Here is a 15,537-nt window from a genome sequence, read left to right as displayed (position 1 = left end):
GTCGCTCGTCGCCCCTAATTACCTTTTCTCCTGCCTAGGCTTTAGTGGGGGGGCCGGGGACTGGGGGGCGGGCGGCTGGGAGGGAGTGAGGCTGCGAGGGCTGGAGCTGAGTGTGTGAGTGCGTGTGGGGAGCAGCCTTGGGAGCGAGGGGCTAAGACAGAAGGTGCCCTGGGGCCGCGTTGGGGAAGGCGGGACTTGTCCTCGAGCTATGAGCAGGGCGACTGGCGGTGGGGCCGTGCCCAGGCTGCGCGGGGGCGAGCTAGCGGCAGAGAGGCCGGGTCGCTGCGTGGGGCCCAGCAGGTCGGGGCGCGGACTTCGGCGGCCGTGGGGGAAGAGAGGGGCTCCAGGGACGTCCCGAGGCCGTGGAGCGAGGCACCGGGCGAGGTCCTCGGTGTGGGAGACGAGCTGTGTGAGTGCAGAAAGGCTTCACGATTGTCGGCGGCCATGGGGGAGAAGACAGGCGGCAGAGACAGCCGAGGCCGCTGGGGCGAACGAGGCTTCGGGGACATCTGGCACTGCAGGCTCGATTGAGGCTGCAGGGGACCCTGGGACTGTGTGGGTGAACGGGGCTCTGGGTGAACCCCAGGTGGTGGGGCCTGCCGGATCTGTGTGGGTGACTGGCACTGGGGAGGAGGAGGAGACAGTTTATAGGAGTCCTCGGGGCTGTGAGAGAAAAGGTCGTCCGGGATCTATGGGCCATGAGAGTATTCTGGAACTGTGGTTGAAGGTGCAGGCTATGAGGGCAGCTTCGGGATGTGCGGAGGGAAGCAGAGTCGAGCTCCATCCTGTGCCTGCAGGAGAGGGGCCAGTTGAAAGGGGTATTCCTGGCCGGCCTTCATGGGTAGAGACCAGCTGTGGTGGTCTCACAGGACCGTGGGTGAAAGGACAGGCTAGGGCAGTCTCCCAGGCCGCGGGAGTATCTACAGCTGGAGGCATAGGGGCAGGCTGTGAGAGGACCTCAGGCTTGTGTGGGCAAGGACAGGCTATGAGGGTGCCTCTTGTGGGTGTGGCTGGGAGTCCGGAGACAAGTTCAGGGATTGCCCCGCACCTGCTGGGGAGAAGAGAAGCTGTGGGGGTGCCTGGGGCTGTGGAGGAGATAGGCTATGGGGTTGCCCCAGGCCCTTGGGGAAAAGGACTGACTGTGGGGGTGCCTGGGGCCATGGAGTGGCCTGAGGCTGTGGAGGTACCCAGAGCTGAAGAGAGAGGAATAGGCTGTGGGGGTGCTGTAGGTCTGTGGGAGAGAGGGCAGTCCGTGCAGGTGCCTGGGGCTCTGACTCAAGAGGCAGCCTGTGGGGATACCCCAGGCTTATGGGGAAGGGGACAGGTTGCGGGGGTGCCAGATGCTGTGGAGGAGGAAACTACCTCTGTGGGTGCCTCAGGCATGTGGCGGGGGAGACAAGCCATGGAGGAGATAGGCCCTGGGGGTATCCCTGGCCTGTGGGGCACCAGACAGCCTGTAGGGTTGCCTTGTGCTATTGAAGATGAAACTAGATGTGGGGGTGACCCAGGATTCAGGGAAAGGGGACAGGCTGTGTGGGTAGAGACAGGTTCCGGAGGTGACCCAGGGCCATGGGAAGCTGCACAGACTGCAGAGGTATCTGGTTCTGATGATCAGGAGGCAGGTCCTGGGGGTGCCCCAGGCCTGTGGAGTATAGAACAGGCTATGGGAGTACCTAGGGCTTTGGGGAAGGAGACAGGCTGTGGGAGTGTCCCGGATCTGTGGAGAAGAGACCAGCCTGTGGGGGTGTCCCAGGCTGTGGTGGTACCGGGAGCCGTGGGAGAACAGAACAGCCTGGGTGGTGTCCCAGGCCTTTGGGATAGGCAGCAGGCTCTGGCTGAGGCAGTGCCGGGGGTTGCTGGGGAGGAGACATACTGTGGGCATGTCCTGAGTCTGTGGGAAAGGAGGCAGGCTATGGGGGAGCAAGGGGCTCTGGTACCTACAGCTTTAGGAGTACCTGGGTCTGTGGATCAAGAGACTGGCTGTGGGGATGTTTCATGTCTGTGCAGGAGAAGACAGGCTGTGGGGTTGTCTGAGACAGTGGGGCTGCCTGAGGCAGCAGGTGTGCCCAAGCACAGGTGTGCCCCAGCAGGGGTCCCCACAGCTATGGGTGTGCCCAGGTCTGGAAGAGTGCCTGCCAGGGCACCTGCTGCTGTGTGGGTGTCTGGCCCTGTGTGTCAGGAAGGCAGCTCCAGAGATGTCTCGAACCTGTGGGAGAGGATTCGTACTGTTGGAGAACCCGCGGCTCCAGGAGTGCCCCTGGCTCCTGAGGAGCTGTGGTCTGTGGGAGAGGAGACTGGTTCTGTGGCTTTCCCAGGATCATGGGGAAGGAGACAGGCTATCGGAGTTCCCGTGACTGACAGGGTTTCCGTGGCTCCTGAGGTACCTGAGCCTGTGGGGGAGGAGACTGGCTCTGGGGGTGTCCTAAGATCTTGGGGAAGGAGACAGAGTGCCGGGGTTCCTATGGCTGCTGAGGTGCCCACAGCTCCTAGCGTGCCTGGTCCTCTGGGGGTGGAGACTGGCTCTGGGGCGTTCTCACACTTGCCAGGAAGGAGACAGACTGCAGGACTACCTGTGACTGCGGGGGTGTCCACAGCTGGCAGGGAGCCGGTGGCTCTCGGGGGGTCTAGGCCTGTACGGGAGGAGACTGGTTCTAGAGGTGTCTCAGGTTTGTGGGGAGAGAGAGAGACAGTGCGAGGACCAGCAGATGCCAAGAGTTCCACAAGGATGGGGATGCCCACCATGGCCAGGATGCCTGGGCCCCTGGGGGAAAAGATGGGCCTTGGGAGTGTCTCAGGCTTGTCTTCAGGGAGACAGACTACAGGGGTATCCATGGCTGTGGGGCTGTGCACAGCCATGGGGGTGCCTGGGTCAAGGGGAGAGGAGATACTCTCTGGGGGTCTCTCAGGCTTATCGAGAAGAAAACAGATTGCTGAGATGCCCGTGGCTGCTAGTGTTTCCATGGCTGTGGGAGTGCCCGCAGCTGCTGGGGTCCCTGGGCCCATGGTGGGCAATGCTAGTTCTGGGGATGTCTCAGGTGTATGGGGAAGGAGACCAGCTCCTGAGCTGTCCGCTGCTGCCCGGGCTCCAGGACCTGTGGATGGGGAGATTGGCTCTGAAGGTGTCTCAGGCCTGCAGAGAGGGAGACCCAATGGAACAGTCCCTGAGGCTGTAAGGGTACCTCTGGCTTTGGGGGTGCTTGCAGCCGTAGGAGTTCCCATGGCAGGGCGTGTGCCTGCTGCAGTGTGGGTGACTGGGTCTGCAGGAGAAGAAATGAATGCGGCTGTCTCAGGCCTCACAGCAGTGAGGAGTCAGTCCACAGAGGGACCTGGGGCTTCAGTGGAGGAGACAGGAGGTAGAAGTACCCTGGGGAGGAGCAAGGCAGTGGGCGTGTCTTATACCTCTGGGCAGGGGACGAGGTTGTGGAGCTGCCCAAGGTCTGTGGGAGACGAAACAGACTATGAGAATGTGCCAGAAGTGTCAGGGGCAAGAACGACTAGGGGGGTGAATGAAGCTGTGGAAGTGCCCCCAGTTTCGAGGGAGGAAACCGGCATTGGCCATTTCAGAGATCGCTCACAGCAGAGTGGGAGGAGACAGAGCGAAGGAGCATCTGGAGTCGGAGCCAGGGGGAGCAATTTGGGAGAAAATTACGTGGGGGAGGACAGATTGAGGGGAATGTTCCAGTAGTATGTGTAGGGAACAAGTCGGGGGGTCCTGGGGCTCTTTGGGAGGGAACAGATTGGGGGGAGATTTGTCCTGGGTTGTGGATGAAGGCACAGGCCATAGGGGTGTTTCAGGATGGGGGAGAGAGATACTTTGTGGAGATGTCCCACAGTATGTGGGGTAACAAATTGGGGGGTTTCCTGGAGCAATGGGAAAGGGACAGATTGCAAGGAGAGGGATGTCCCAGGACTTTGTATGGGGGAACAGTTTGGGGGTGGGTGTCTCTGGACTTCGTATGTGTATGTGTGTTTGTACGTGTGTGTAGCATCACTCGAGATATCCTGGAACTGTGGGGATCCCTTAGTTTTTTTCCTAGTGGAGAATGGATTATTAGGCCTTTGGCATCCAGGGGCAAAGTGCTGACCACATTAATGTTGCAGATGCCCTGGCCCCAATTCTGCAGGCCCGTTCCGTCTGCACTCCAGCCCCTGAACTGTGGTGGTGTCAAGCCGGATGGGATTGCCTCGCTCATGTGCCTCCTCCCATCTTCATTTTTGATCGTGTCTCTACAGCCTTAGAAATAAGGAATCTTGGACAGCTGCCCTTATGTTCCTACAGATGTGTCTGTTTTTAAGCAAATCCAGTCAACAAACTTTGGGTTTATTCAAAAGCTTAAATTAGGGATTTTTTTAAACCTCAATTTCCCAAATGATTTACTATGGAATTTTTTGAGAACAAATTGCCCAGTATGTTTAAAACTAGTCAGTTTATGGAAAATCAGCTTAATTCAACAAACGTTGAGTTAAATTGTCTACTATGCGCAAAGCACTGTGTTGTGGGAAATAGCAGAGAAGAGCAAGACAAGGCCCTTACCCTCAAGGAATCTTGTCTAGCTGGGAAGATGAGACATATACCTGTGAAATAGGTAAATAACAACATGAGCCAAGCGTGTTGATCAGCACAAGATGAGTGCAGGGGTAATAAAGTGTCTGTAAGGACGCATTCAGGATAGGGAGAGGCCGTGACAGGAGTATAGCCCATAGCAGCTTACAAAACGCTTTCATATCTTTTTTCTCGCTGTGTGTTTAGGGTGGAGGGAAGATGGGGGGAAGTTGAAGATTTAGAGCGGTCACTCAGCTAGTTAATCGCAGATCCTGGCATAAATGTAGGTATTCTGATCCTGTAGAAGCATTCAGAGTCAGTCCCTTTGAGCTCCCTAGTAGAATAAAGCATAACTGCTTTTTGACAAGTGGTTAGGCTTTATTCATGTAGACTGTATGTCCATAAAAACGCCCTGCTGGAAAGTGCTTGTTTACTACAGCGGGACTCTGTTTTTGGAATAATGTCCTATTGGAGACCCTTGAGATTTGAAATTTGGAATGAAAAAGTCTCAAGGGATTGTCATTGAAATAGTGTGTTCCCCTATTGGAAAGTAGAATTTCAAAAGTGTAGTTGCCTTTTGTAAATGGCAGAAACTATCATATATCTGTCCTTGAACAATTGCTGTTTAGTGTGAGGTTGCTGTGGACTACTTATAGAGTAATTAGATGAGTATGGCATTGTGTTTTACTTATTCTTTCCCTTTGTTTGAAGACTGTTGGTCTGAAAGTCGCTTTCTTTTATTTTAAGGCAATGGTTTTAGGGAAGAACTGTTGGCCGAGGACTAGACTTTCAATATTGTTCTACACTATCTGACATGATGGGACCAGGCAGACCAGCTTCAACCTGTGTTCATCTAGCATCTAGTGGCCAGCTAGATGAGAGGAGTGACCCCAGGAAACTTCAGACCCAGGTAGTTTTGTTTTCTTCTTCAGATTTTTATTATGAAACATTTCAGACATAAAAGTTGAAAGAAAAGGACAGCGGACACCTTTTGAAACATCTTTTAGATTCAACAGTTGGTAACAATTTGTCTTGTTTTTCTGTCATCTCTCTAAAATTGTTGCAGAACCGTTTTAAAGTGAGTTGCAGGCATCATGACACGTCACTTCTAAATATTTTAGAATACTTCTCCTAAAAATAAACACTCCTACTTAATCGTAATACTGTTATCACAACTAAGACAATGGACAGAAAAAATTGCCTGATATTATCTAATAACCAGTCTTTGTTCAACTTTACCCACTTGTCCCCAAAGTGTCTTTACCCTCAACATTATATTATGAAAACCTTCAAACATACAGCAAAGTTGAATTTTCCAGTAAACACCTAGATTTCATTTACTGTTTCGCTATATTTATTTAATTGCATATCTATCCTTCAGTTGATCCCTCTAGAATCCGTTTGTCAGTCCATCTTACTTTTTGACACATATCAAAGTAAATTGCAGCCACGAGTACCCTAACTACTTTAGCACACATATCATACACTAGAATTCATTCTTTACCTTTTTTTGGTGTAAATTTTACATCTGAAATGAATACATTGAATCGTATTCCTCTTTTCACATTTGCTGAGTTTTGACAAATGTATACTCATTTGTAACCCATACCTCTATCAAGATACAGATCATTTCCATTACCCCAGAAAGTTCTCTTATGCTCCTTCCTAGTCAGTCCCCACCCCTGCCCCTCTTGAGGCAACTACTATTCTGATTTTTTCCCACCATAGGTTAGTTTTGCCTGTTCTTGAACTTCGAATAAATGGAATTGTATATTGTGTACTCTTTTATGTAAGGCTTCTTTCATTCTGTGTAATTTTGAGATTCGTTCATGTTGTTGCATGTATCAGTAGTTTGTTAGTTTTTAATACTGAGTAGTATTCCATAGTAGGAGTGTACCGCAGTTTGTCTATCCCTTCTGCAATTGATGGACACCTGGGCTGTTTCTGCTTGTGTAATTATAAATGATACTGCTGTGAACATTCTTGTACAAATCTTTTTGTAAACATGTTTTTATTTCTCTTGGGAGTGAAATCTCTGGGTCATAGAGTAAGGTGTATGTTTAATTTTTCAATAAAGCGGCAGACCTTTTTCCAGCGTGGTTGTACCATTTCACATTCCTGCCAGCACTGCATGAGAGCTCTGCTTGCTCCACATCTTTGCCAACACTTGTTGTTGTTCTTTTTAATCGTAGCCATTCTTGTGGGTGTGTAGTAGTGTCTCATTGTGGTTTACAAAGAAAATTTTTTAAAAATTTTGACCTACTTTCAGACTGACAGAAAAGTTGCAAGAGTAGTACACGGAACTCCTGGATACTCTTCTCCCAGATTCCCTAAATGTTAACATTTTATTACGGGTTTTCACTCCCTCCCTTTTTTTCTCTGTGTCTCTCCAGGCGCGGTTGCGCGCGTACACACACAGTATCTTCTGAACTGATTAAGAGTGCGTTGCAGACATGATGTCTTTTTACCCCTGTGTACTTATATGTGTATTTCCTAAAAACAAGGACTTCTCTTATATAATCACAGTACAGAGATCAATATCAGGAAATTACCATTAAAATCATGTTATCATGTAATCTACAGACCTTACTAAGATTTTGTTAGTTGTCCAGATAGTGTTCTTTATAGCAAAAGAAAATCCAAGATCGTGAGTTGCATTAGTCGTCATGTTTCTTTAGTTTCCTCTGATTTGAGCCATTTCTGGGTCTGTCTTTGTATTTCATGACATTGACATTTTTGAAAAATAAAAGCCAGTTATTTGAGGATTTTCTCTCAGTTTGGGTTTGTCTGAAATTTTCTCATAATTACATTCAGTTATGCACTTGTGATGGAAAAAGCACTGAAGTGATGCTGGGTTCTTTTCAGTGCATCGTATCAGGAGGTGCGTGCTGTGATTGCGTCCCATTACTGGCAGTGTTAACTTGAATCCTTTGATTAAGGTGGTGTCTGCCAAGTGTTCCATTGTCAAGTTACTCTTTTACCTTTTGTAATTGAAAGTATCTGTCTTTGAGACTATGCTAATATCCTTTTACTCCCCAAATTTTCATCTACTAGTTTAGCATTCATTGATGATTTTTGCCTGAATCAATTTTTTATTATGATGGTTGACAAATGGTGACTGACTTATTTATATCAGAGCAGACTCACAGTCTTTATTCAATAGGATAGTCACGTAGTCTCTGATTTGGCTGGTGAGAGCTACTTCAGGCTGACTCCTGTGTCCCTTTCACATGTGTCCATCAATCTTTGACCAGTTTTTGGTATAAAAAGGTATTCTAGGCTCAGCATATTTTTATTCTGTCCCAGTGCTGGAATCAACCATTTATCCAAGGAGCCTTCATGCCTTTAGTGGAGAATGGAATTTAGGAATCAGTATCTGGATACTAGATACACTCATTAATTCTCAGATGTCATTGTTTCTAGGCCCTCTCAGAGGATATAACTGGGAAACAGATGTATATACTTGTGTGCCTGTACACACATCCATATGCAGATCTACACTCACATCTGTATCCCTTCCTCCTCCCCTCTCCCCCCCTTTATCTCCCTTCTTTCCTCCCTTTCTGTATATCTGTTTTTCTATCTGCCTGCCTGTCTATATTAAAACCTGTGAGGTATCTCCAGTTCCAATCCAACACTAACCATATTTGTAACTCCCCTATTCAACGAAGTGAAACCTGCCTTCAGTTATCCACAATATGTTTACTTATTTGCTGAATCCTAGAACGTATGAAACTGCTTCAGAGTCGCAATCCATGTCTCTGCAAAAAAAGAACCCTACGGATTAGAGTTCAGTGTTTGTTTAGAGTACTTTTTGTCTTTAGCCTGAGGTCATAGAGTCCAAATGCTATGTTCAAAAGTTAATTGGGTTAATTTTTTTTAATCCTCACTTTTTAGTGCGATTGTGTTACTCATCTGAAATTTAGTTTGGTTTGTTAGTTTCTGTTAGTATTCATTTTTAGGGATTTCCTTCATCCTTATGAATTTTATTTATTCCCTTCCTCTCTCTCTCCCTTCCATGTGAAACCTTAACATGGTTAAGGTTAATATACCTGCACAAAAAGGTATATTCAGAGAGGTGTTACCCTCTCTCCCATTCCCTCTATCCTTTCCACCCAATTCCTACCCACATCCTGTAGGTACTTAATCTCATTAGTTTCTGATTTCTCTTTGCTGTGTTTTTTTTTCGCACAAATGATCAGATGCATGTGTCTTTTCTCATGAAATATTTCTCTCGTTTTCTGAAGGGTAATATATTACGGATACTCTTTTTGCACTTTCCTCTTTTCACTGAACAATATATCTGAGAAGTCCCTCCACGAGCTCAAGGAGATCTTCCTCATTCTTTTTTACATCTTCATAGTACTCTTTTGTGTGGATATAGCATAGTTGATTCAGCCACTCTCCTACACGGGCATTTAGGTCAATTCCAGTACTTTGCAATTACAAACAATACAGCAATGAGTAACCCTGTACATCTGTATTTTTTGGGGTGTATCTTCAGGATAAATTCCTAGAAGTGAGACTGCTAGTTCAAAAGGGAAACACGTATGTAGTTTTGATAGCTATTACCAGATTCCCCTCCTTGATGGTTGTCACATATGCGTTCCCACCAGCACCCTGTGAGAGTGCCTGTTTTCCCTCAGCCTCACCAACAGAATGTGTTGTTATACCTTTAATGTTTGCTAATCTATTGCTATTTTAGTATGTTTTTAATTTGTCTTTTTATGAGATTGACCAGCTTTTCATATGTTTAAGGGCCATGTGTATATCTTTTTTTTTGTAAATTGTCTGTTTCCGTGTTTTTCCCATTTTATATTGTTTTGATTTTTTTTCACCTCAGTTTTTAAGATTTCTTTATGTATAGGGAGCTGTTTGTATTTATAAATATTTTTCTTTCAGTTTTTCAGTTCTTCCTTGACTTTGTTTATGGTGTTTTTTAACCATAAAAAACAGGTAGAAGTTGTTTTTAAAATTTTTATTTTAATGTAATAAAGTTTGTCACTTTTTTCTTTTATTGCATATGGATTTTGAGTCATAGTTAGAAAGCCTTTCTCTACACCCAGGTTAAAGAGGAATTCACTCATATTTTTTTCTGGTACTTATATCAAATTCCCCAGGTATTTTAGGTTATTTTCACTTTTTAGGGAAAGATTTTCTCCAAATAAGGCTGTAAGTTTCAAGTACTGTTCATTAATCTGTGTACCCTTCAGATGGTAACCATTTTTTTTCTCTCTCGCAACCTCTACTGAGGTTTTTAACTACCTTTATTTTCCCCCAAAATACTTTCCTTACGTTTTATCACAATGGGTTATTTTAAACTGACTCTTCGTACACATGATCACATAATCATCCTTTATTTTGAGAGGTGGGGAGGCCGTCTCCAAGAAAAAGATGTCACAGCATAGGCTGCATTGAGTTCGTAGGCTATCTATCTGTCATTGTCTGCTCCAAAGCCTTGGAATCATTTGTTTCCTTTAACCTAGTAACCCCAGAACAGATCATTTATCCTAAGAAAATAATTTAAAAGGAGGAAAAACTAAATACGTGGATATATTAATTGAAATAATATTTCTATAGTGGAAAAACTGGAACAATCTAAATGTTTAATAATAATAAGGTTCTAGTTAGGTTAAGCATGAAAAGGCCATTCACTGGCTTCTGGAAAATGTAATCATGAAAAATAATGAAAACTGTTGGAATATGGAAACATGCCTATGTTTAAGTGAAGAACAAAACAAAACTTGTATCTGTTATGATTATAACTGACAAAAACTTAAGCTTGCAGAAGAAGGTGTAAGTGGACTGTTTGAGCAAGGTGCACTTAGGTGCAGGATAAAAGATGTGGTCCAACCACCAGATGAAAAAGCCCAGGAAGACCTGAGGAAGTGTCGTCAGTGGCTTAGGTCTTGTGTGGTGTGTCTGTGGAGCAATTTTTAGGAACGCTCATAATGAATTGTATTGGTCACTTGCTGAAACCTGACATTTTGAAACAGGACAGAGTCCGTAACTGGGGAGTGGAGGAACTTACTGATTCTACTCCAAGCTTTCTAGGTTGACTTTTAGAGGAGGATCCCTGTATGCTATTATATTAGTAAACAGAAGGATAATACTGTGGGACTGGGTGGTTGTAAGATAGAACCAGGGGAATTGATGAATTCAAGGGTGTATGAGAGTGGCTGATTCTATCAGTACCACAAGAAAACCCCTCTAAGCACTAATAATTGTGTGGGGGAAATTTTAGAAACTCTATCACAGACATATACCAACTATGCAATATGTTATTTTTCTAATGTGTGCTTACTTTTATTTATTTTTTAAAGAACCAGCTGCAGTTTAATAGGAATGTTCCTACACATTCAAGCAACTTGGCAATCCGATATTCTTGCCCACATGCAATTAGAATTGAAAAACTGAAGCACGCGTACAATGAGTCATACCATTGTAAAGATTTGGATTTTAGAGACGGTCCTGACCTAAGCAATTCTGTTTCATTTTCTGTCATATCAGAAGAGAGACTTAGCTATGCTGTCCACCTAGCCAAAAGAGATGTGAAACGAAGACAGTTTGAAGAACATGTAAAAGAACATCATCTCAGAAGTCAGCCTCAAATCTCTCAGAAATGTGGACACATTAAGCATAAGATATCTGACCATAGGGTGGAAAGGAAGGAATCAAAGAGTCAAGAAGTCTGTCGTTGCAGCCACCAGCCATCCAAAGTAGAAATTTCCAGCTCAGGTGCCAAGGTATACCTGTACACATCTCATCCAGGACAGTCAGATCTGACCACGCCAAATTCACCACCCACCCGTGATCTAGGACTTCAGCCGCATGCCGGGATAAGTGACCACAATAGCCTGTGTGAACACAAAAGCCTGCTAGAAGTTCAGCGACTCCGGAAAGAACTGAGCAGTTGTATCCATAAAATTGAAGAAGTTACTAAAAAAGGTGAGAAAAATTGGATTCTTCACTTTGAAGAGGTATCACAAGAGTGAGATAATTCAAATACATTCCTCCAAGACCCCCACCCCCCATCACATTCCATTCCCTCCTTCTGTCACTAGAGTAAGCACTCATGACACTTGTCCACAAGACAAGTGGACTTTGAATTTGACCAGTGTCTTTTCTTCTGAAGAGTTTGCCCTACTCTAGCTCCTCTTTCCAGCAGAGGCACATGAAATAGCTCCTTTCCTGTAGGCTGCGCTTGGTAAGTCGACTGACTGAGGCCCAGCCTAGGAGTTGGCGTACCTGCTATCTGAGCCTTAGGTCTTCTGGCACTTGGATGCACATTATCCTGTAATGTTTTGCTTCTATATCCAGAAATCCTTCTGGCAAAATTATTTTTAATTTGTTCAAAAAGGTGCATCTTATATGTATATTGTAGATAAAACCAGTTCTAACTCAGGCAGTGTTTAGATGAGTACACAGCAGTGACAAGGGAAGCTGTTGGTATATGTGTAATATATCTGACCATGGCGTAGAAAGGAAGGTGTATAATCGTCATATACTGTGCTCTACAATTCTTCAGTGTTCTCTCTGCCCCTGCGCTTCCCTGAGGAGTAGAAGGTTGATTCCATGCGGAGAATTTGGGGTTACCATAGCTAACAAGTAGGAGAATTGAGCCCAGCGTTCAGACTGCAAACAATAGAGAGTGAGCATCAAAAGGAACTACTGTGGGGGCCGGCCCGGTGGCACAAGTGGTTGGGTGCGCATGCTCCGCTGTGGCAGCCCGGGGTTCACCAGTTGGGATCCCAGACGCGCACCCAGGCATGCACCGATGCACTGCTTGTCAAGCCATGCTGTAGCGGCGTCACATATAAAGTAGGGGAAGATGGGCATGGATGTTAGCCCCGGGCCAGTCTTCCTCAGCAAAAAGAGAGGATTGGCAGATGTTGGCTCAGGGCCGATCTTCCTCACAAAAAAAAAAAAGGAGCTACTATGCTAGGATAGTCCATAGTCTATAATGATCTTTTGCATTGGACAATTAATTAATATCTGCATATGTACATATATGCATGTTACATAAGGGATGTAAAGTGCCTTACAGAAATACTTGTGATTAACAAGATAGAACCAAAATAGGTAAATGAGGATATTTTGGCACAGGAAAAAATAAGGAAAAATAAGATTTGTTAGAAAGGAGTTACAGATTTATTTCTGAGCTTCTGCTCAGCCAGCCAAAGAGGAAAATGTGATCAGTTGCAAAATTTACAGTCTAAAACAGGAAAAACAGTTATTCCATATATTGAGGCTGGAAAGAAATTTCTCCAGTGGGTCTTCATGAAGAGTGTGTTGTGTAAGATCACGAGAAATTCAAAACCGTTCCTACATGAAAATAACAGGAGTGTTATGGCTCATTTCTCTCTCCGTGTTGGCCTGTGGCATGACCCCGGGCATACTGTGGTAGAAGCCGTGCTGCAGGGGAACAAAGCCCTGAGCCCCACTGCTCTGGCATGTGGCCCAATGCAGGGGGACCCATAGAGCAGAGCTCCTCAGACTCTCTGTGGGCAAGGACTGGGTTGAGTAGGGTTTTTTTTTCAGTTAAAATTTTCAGTCTGTCACAAATCCATACTTTGTAAACCATAATAAAAATGTCATGACCATGGCAAATTGCTATAACAACCTGTAAATGCATACTTTCAATCTCTGCACTTGCCTTCTCGTGGACTGGTAATAGCTGCGATGGCTCCTCTCCGCAGCCTACCCTCTCAGTAGCCCTGAAGTGCCCACTGCACTTCCCAGTGTGTGAAATATCTGACTGCTCTGATGTGCTGCTTTCTAGAGTGGTTCCACGAGAATCCTCTGCAAGGTGAGCAGCTAGAACCCCCACCTGAGCCGGCTCCCGTTTATGTTCAGCAAAGTATGTGAATCGGGAGCTTTTCCATGCTGTGCAGCCTCAACAAGAGAGAGAGAAACATTTTGGCTTATAGTTTCCTAGGAGACTGCATCTGGATCTACAACTCCTGATTTCAAATTCCTGCTTTCTTCAAAACCGCCTTACTGTTTTCACTTTTTAATGAGTAAATGTTAAAAAACTGAGTTTAAAAAGTACAGTTTTACTAATAAAATACTGTTTTTATCTGACTTGTATATTGGAATTTGGCATAAGAATTTGTTTTGTGTAAACGTATTTGAAAACCACTGACTGGAAGGAATGGTAAACTGCATATCCCTCAGGCAATCTTCCAGAAACAATTTCTTTAAACCAGTCTTTTGAATATGTGAAGTACCAGTGTGTACGAGGGTATGCTTCCTTAGAAACATATGAAGACTTTGGACATTCAAATAGTTTTAGTGCTTGCTATCTTAATATGTTGGAGAAAGGATTTCTCTTTTGGATTCAAGATAGGAAAGTAAAAGAAATCTTGTTAAACAAAAATAGGCTAATAAAAGGTTTTTGAAAAAATAGAAAGCATTACAGATTTTGGCTCAATATAAAGAATTTAAAAATAGTAAAAGATGCCTAATAGTGGAATAGGCTGTCCAGTGGGATTTGGTTCAGGGAATTCCTGCGTGGAGCTTGGAATTAATGTCTTCATGTCTCTTCCATCCCTGAGTCAGGTCCGTACACAGGTCCATTCATTCCTGGTTTCTTGCCTGATGAAAAATGAAATTTTTTGTTACAACAGGCTAATGTTTTTTTTCTTACTAAAGCTACAGATCTTCAATCTTATCTATCTCTTTGAGTAACTGAAATTTTTATAAGTTTTTATATAAGGTTTATAATCCACTTTTGGGGAAAAAAATATTTTCAGATCGAGTGGAAGAAACTTTAGATCCAGATGAAGAACGACGAATCCGTGTCAGGAGGCAGGAGCAAGCGGTTCGTTCTGCCCGAACGCTCTACGTCCTCCAGCGGCAGGTGTGGAAAGCCCAGGGAGGAGCGGGACCTTCAGCTTTGTGTATTGCCTTCTCAGAGAATTTCAGTTTTCCTTTTGACTCCGGAATATTAGCTTCAAAGTATCCTAGGTGAATTCTGATGTGTTTGTGAGGCTCAATTTCCTGTACACATGGACAAATAATTCTTTCTCTTTTTGTCCTCTGCCTTTATATGTGTTTATGTATTATGTGTATATGGCCAGACTCCTTAAAGAGTGATTTTTGACTTTTTGGGGTCATAGACTCTTGAGAATTTACTAAAAGCCATGGGTCCATTTCCCAGGAAAGATGCTTATACACATATCTTTGCAGACGAAGTCAGGTGCATCAGTTTCCCTGACACCCTTGGTCCCCAGTTACGCACCCGAGTCTTAGAGGAGAGGGACCTTACTAGTTTCTCATCTGTCTCGTGTTTATAAGGTACTAGAAGCTTAGTAGATAGTAAATAATTTGATTGTTTTTATTAAATAACAAAGAATGAAGACCATGTTAAGTATCTTTCAGGACCCATTTAGTGGTGATAAACAGGCATTTACATTCTTTACACTGTGGATAGATTTTTAAAATTGTTGTAACTTTAACGCCTTACTCATTATGCCTTTAATTCATTTCTGGTCACTTATTGCTTGAACCAAAAACTGGACTTTTTCATTTAAAAGATAATGCCTGAGTTTGATTTTGTTCTATATTTTTGGAGGGTTCTGTTTTGGTCCTTGTTCTACACTGCTGCCATAAAAATTGTTCTAAAACACAAATCTTACTCTGTCAGACCTCTGCTTAAAAGACTTTAATGGCTCTTTGTAACTTAGGAGGATAAAAGACTTCATGATCTGGCCCTCCTCCCTTTCCAGAGTCACCTCTACCTTCGCTCCTTCATGTTAAATTCCTATTACACTGGGGACCAAGGGATGGAAGGTGAGCACTGTGCTCTGTTCACCACCTTGAACTGGAAACCAATATCTATTTTTTGGGTGCATGAATGAAGAGCCTTGTCTCATTTTCAAGTGACTTGAATTAATAATGGTTATATTTGGACAAGACAAGATGTATCCTTTTCTACAAAAAAGATCAGTGGAAAGGTACAAAGTTTTCATTTTTCCCCCTTTACAAAACAG

The 15,537-nt window shown here is 44.6% G+C and overlaps 2 protein-coding genes across 8 annotated transcripts in view; both read left to right on the top strand.

The window, feature by feature from the left end:
* The window catches only part of KIAA0753 (KIAA0753 ortholog), a 54,856-nt gene that overhangs the window by 315 nt on the left and 39,004 nt on the right, over positions 1 to 15,537 (top strand). For 2 of the 7 annotated variants that reach the window (XR_015554652.1, XM_004433242.3), the window contains exons 1-4: positions 3,766 to 4,586; positions 5,291 to 5,453; positions 10,867 to 11,491; positions 14,299 to 14,405. Coding sequence is in view for 3 of the 7 variants with exons in the window: in XM_004433242.3 (XP_004433299.1) it covers positions 5,358 to 5,453; positions 10,867 to 11,491; positions 14,299 to 14,405 (828 nt within the window). In the remaining 4 variants the exon portion in view is untranslated. Of the gene's footprint in view, positions 1 to 3,765; positions 4,587 to 5,290; positions 5,454 to 10,866; positions 11,492 to 14,298; positions 14,406 to 14,521; positions 15,338 to 15,537 lie in introns of those variants that run through there. The other 5 variants (XM_087440597.1, XM_087440601.1, XM_087440598.1 and 2 more) reach the window with 4 other exon arrangements.
* On the top strand, positions 102 to 3,703 carry LOC147914914 (uncharacterized). Its single transcript, XM_087440596.1, has one exon. The coding sequence runs from the start codon at positions 209 to 211 to the stop codon at positions 3,683 to 3,685; it is 3,477 nt and encodes a 1,158-aa protein (XP_087296722.1). The 5' UTR covers positions 102 to 208; the 3' UTR covers positions 3,686 to 3,703.

The sequence above is a fragment of the Ceratotherium simum genome, chromosome 16, assembly GCF_057802395.1.
Source record: "Ceratotherium simum simum isolate JZ-2026a chromosome 16, ASM5780239v1, whole genome shotgun sequence".
Classification (NCBI taxonomy): Eukaryota; Metazoa; Chordata; class Mammalia; order Perissodactyla; family Rhinocerotidae; genus Ceratotherium; species Ceratotherium simum.
Note: the sequence above shows the minus strand (reverse complement) of the source record. Positions and strands in the feature narration are given on the sequence as shown.

Excerpts from the sequence above, each read along its gene's own strand:
- LOC147914914 (XM_087440596.1), top strand. The coding sequence starts at position 209 with ATGAGCAGGGCGACTGGCGGTGGGGCCGTGCCCAGGCTGCGCGGGGGC.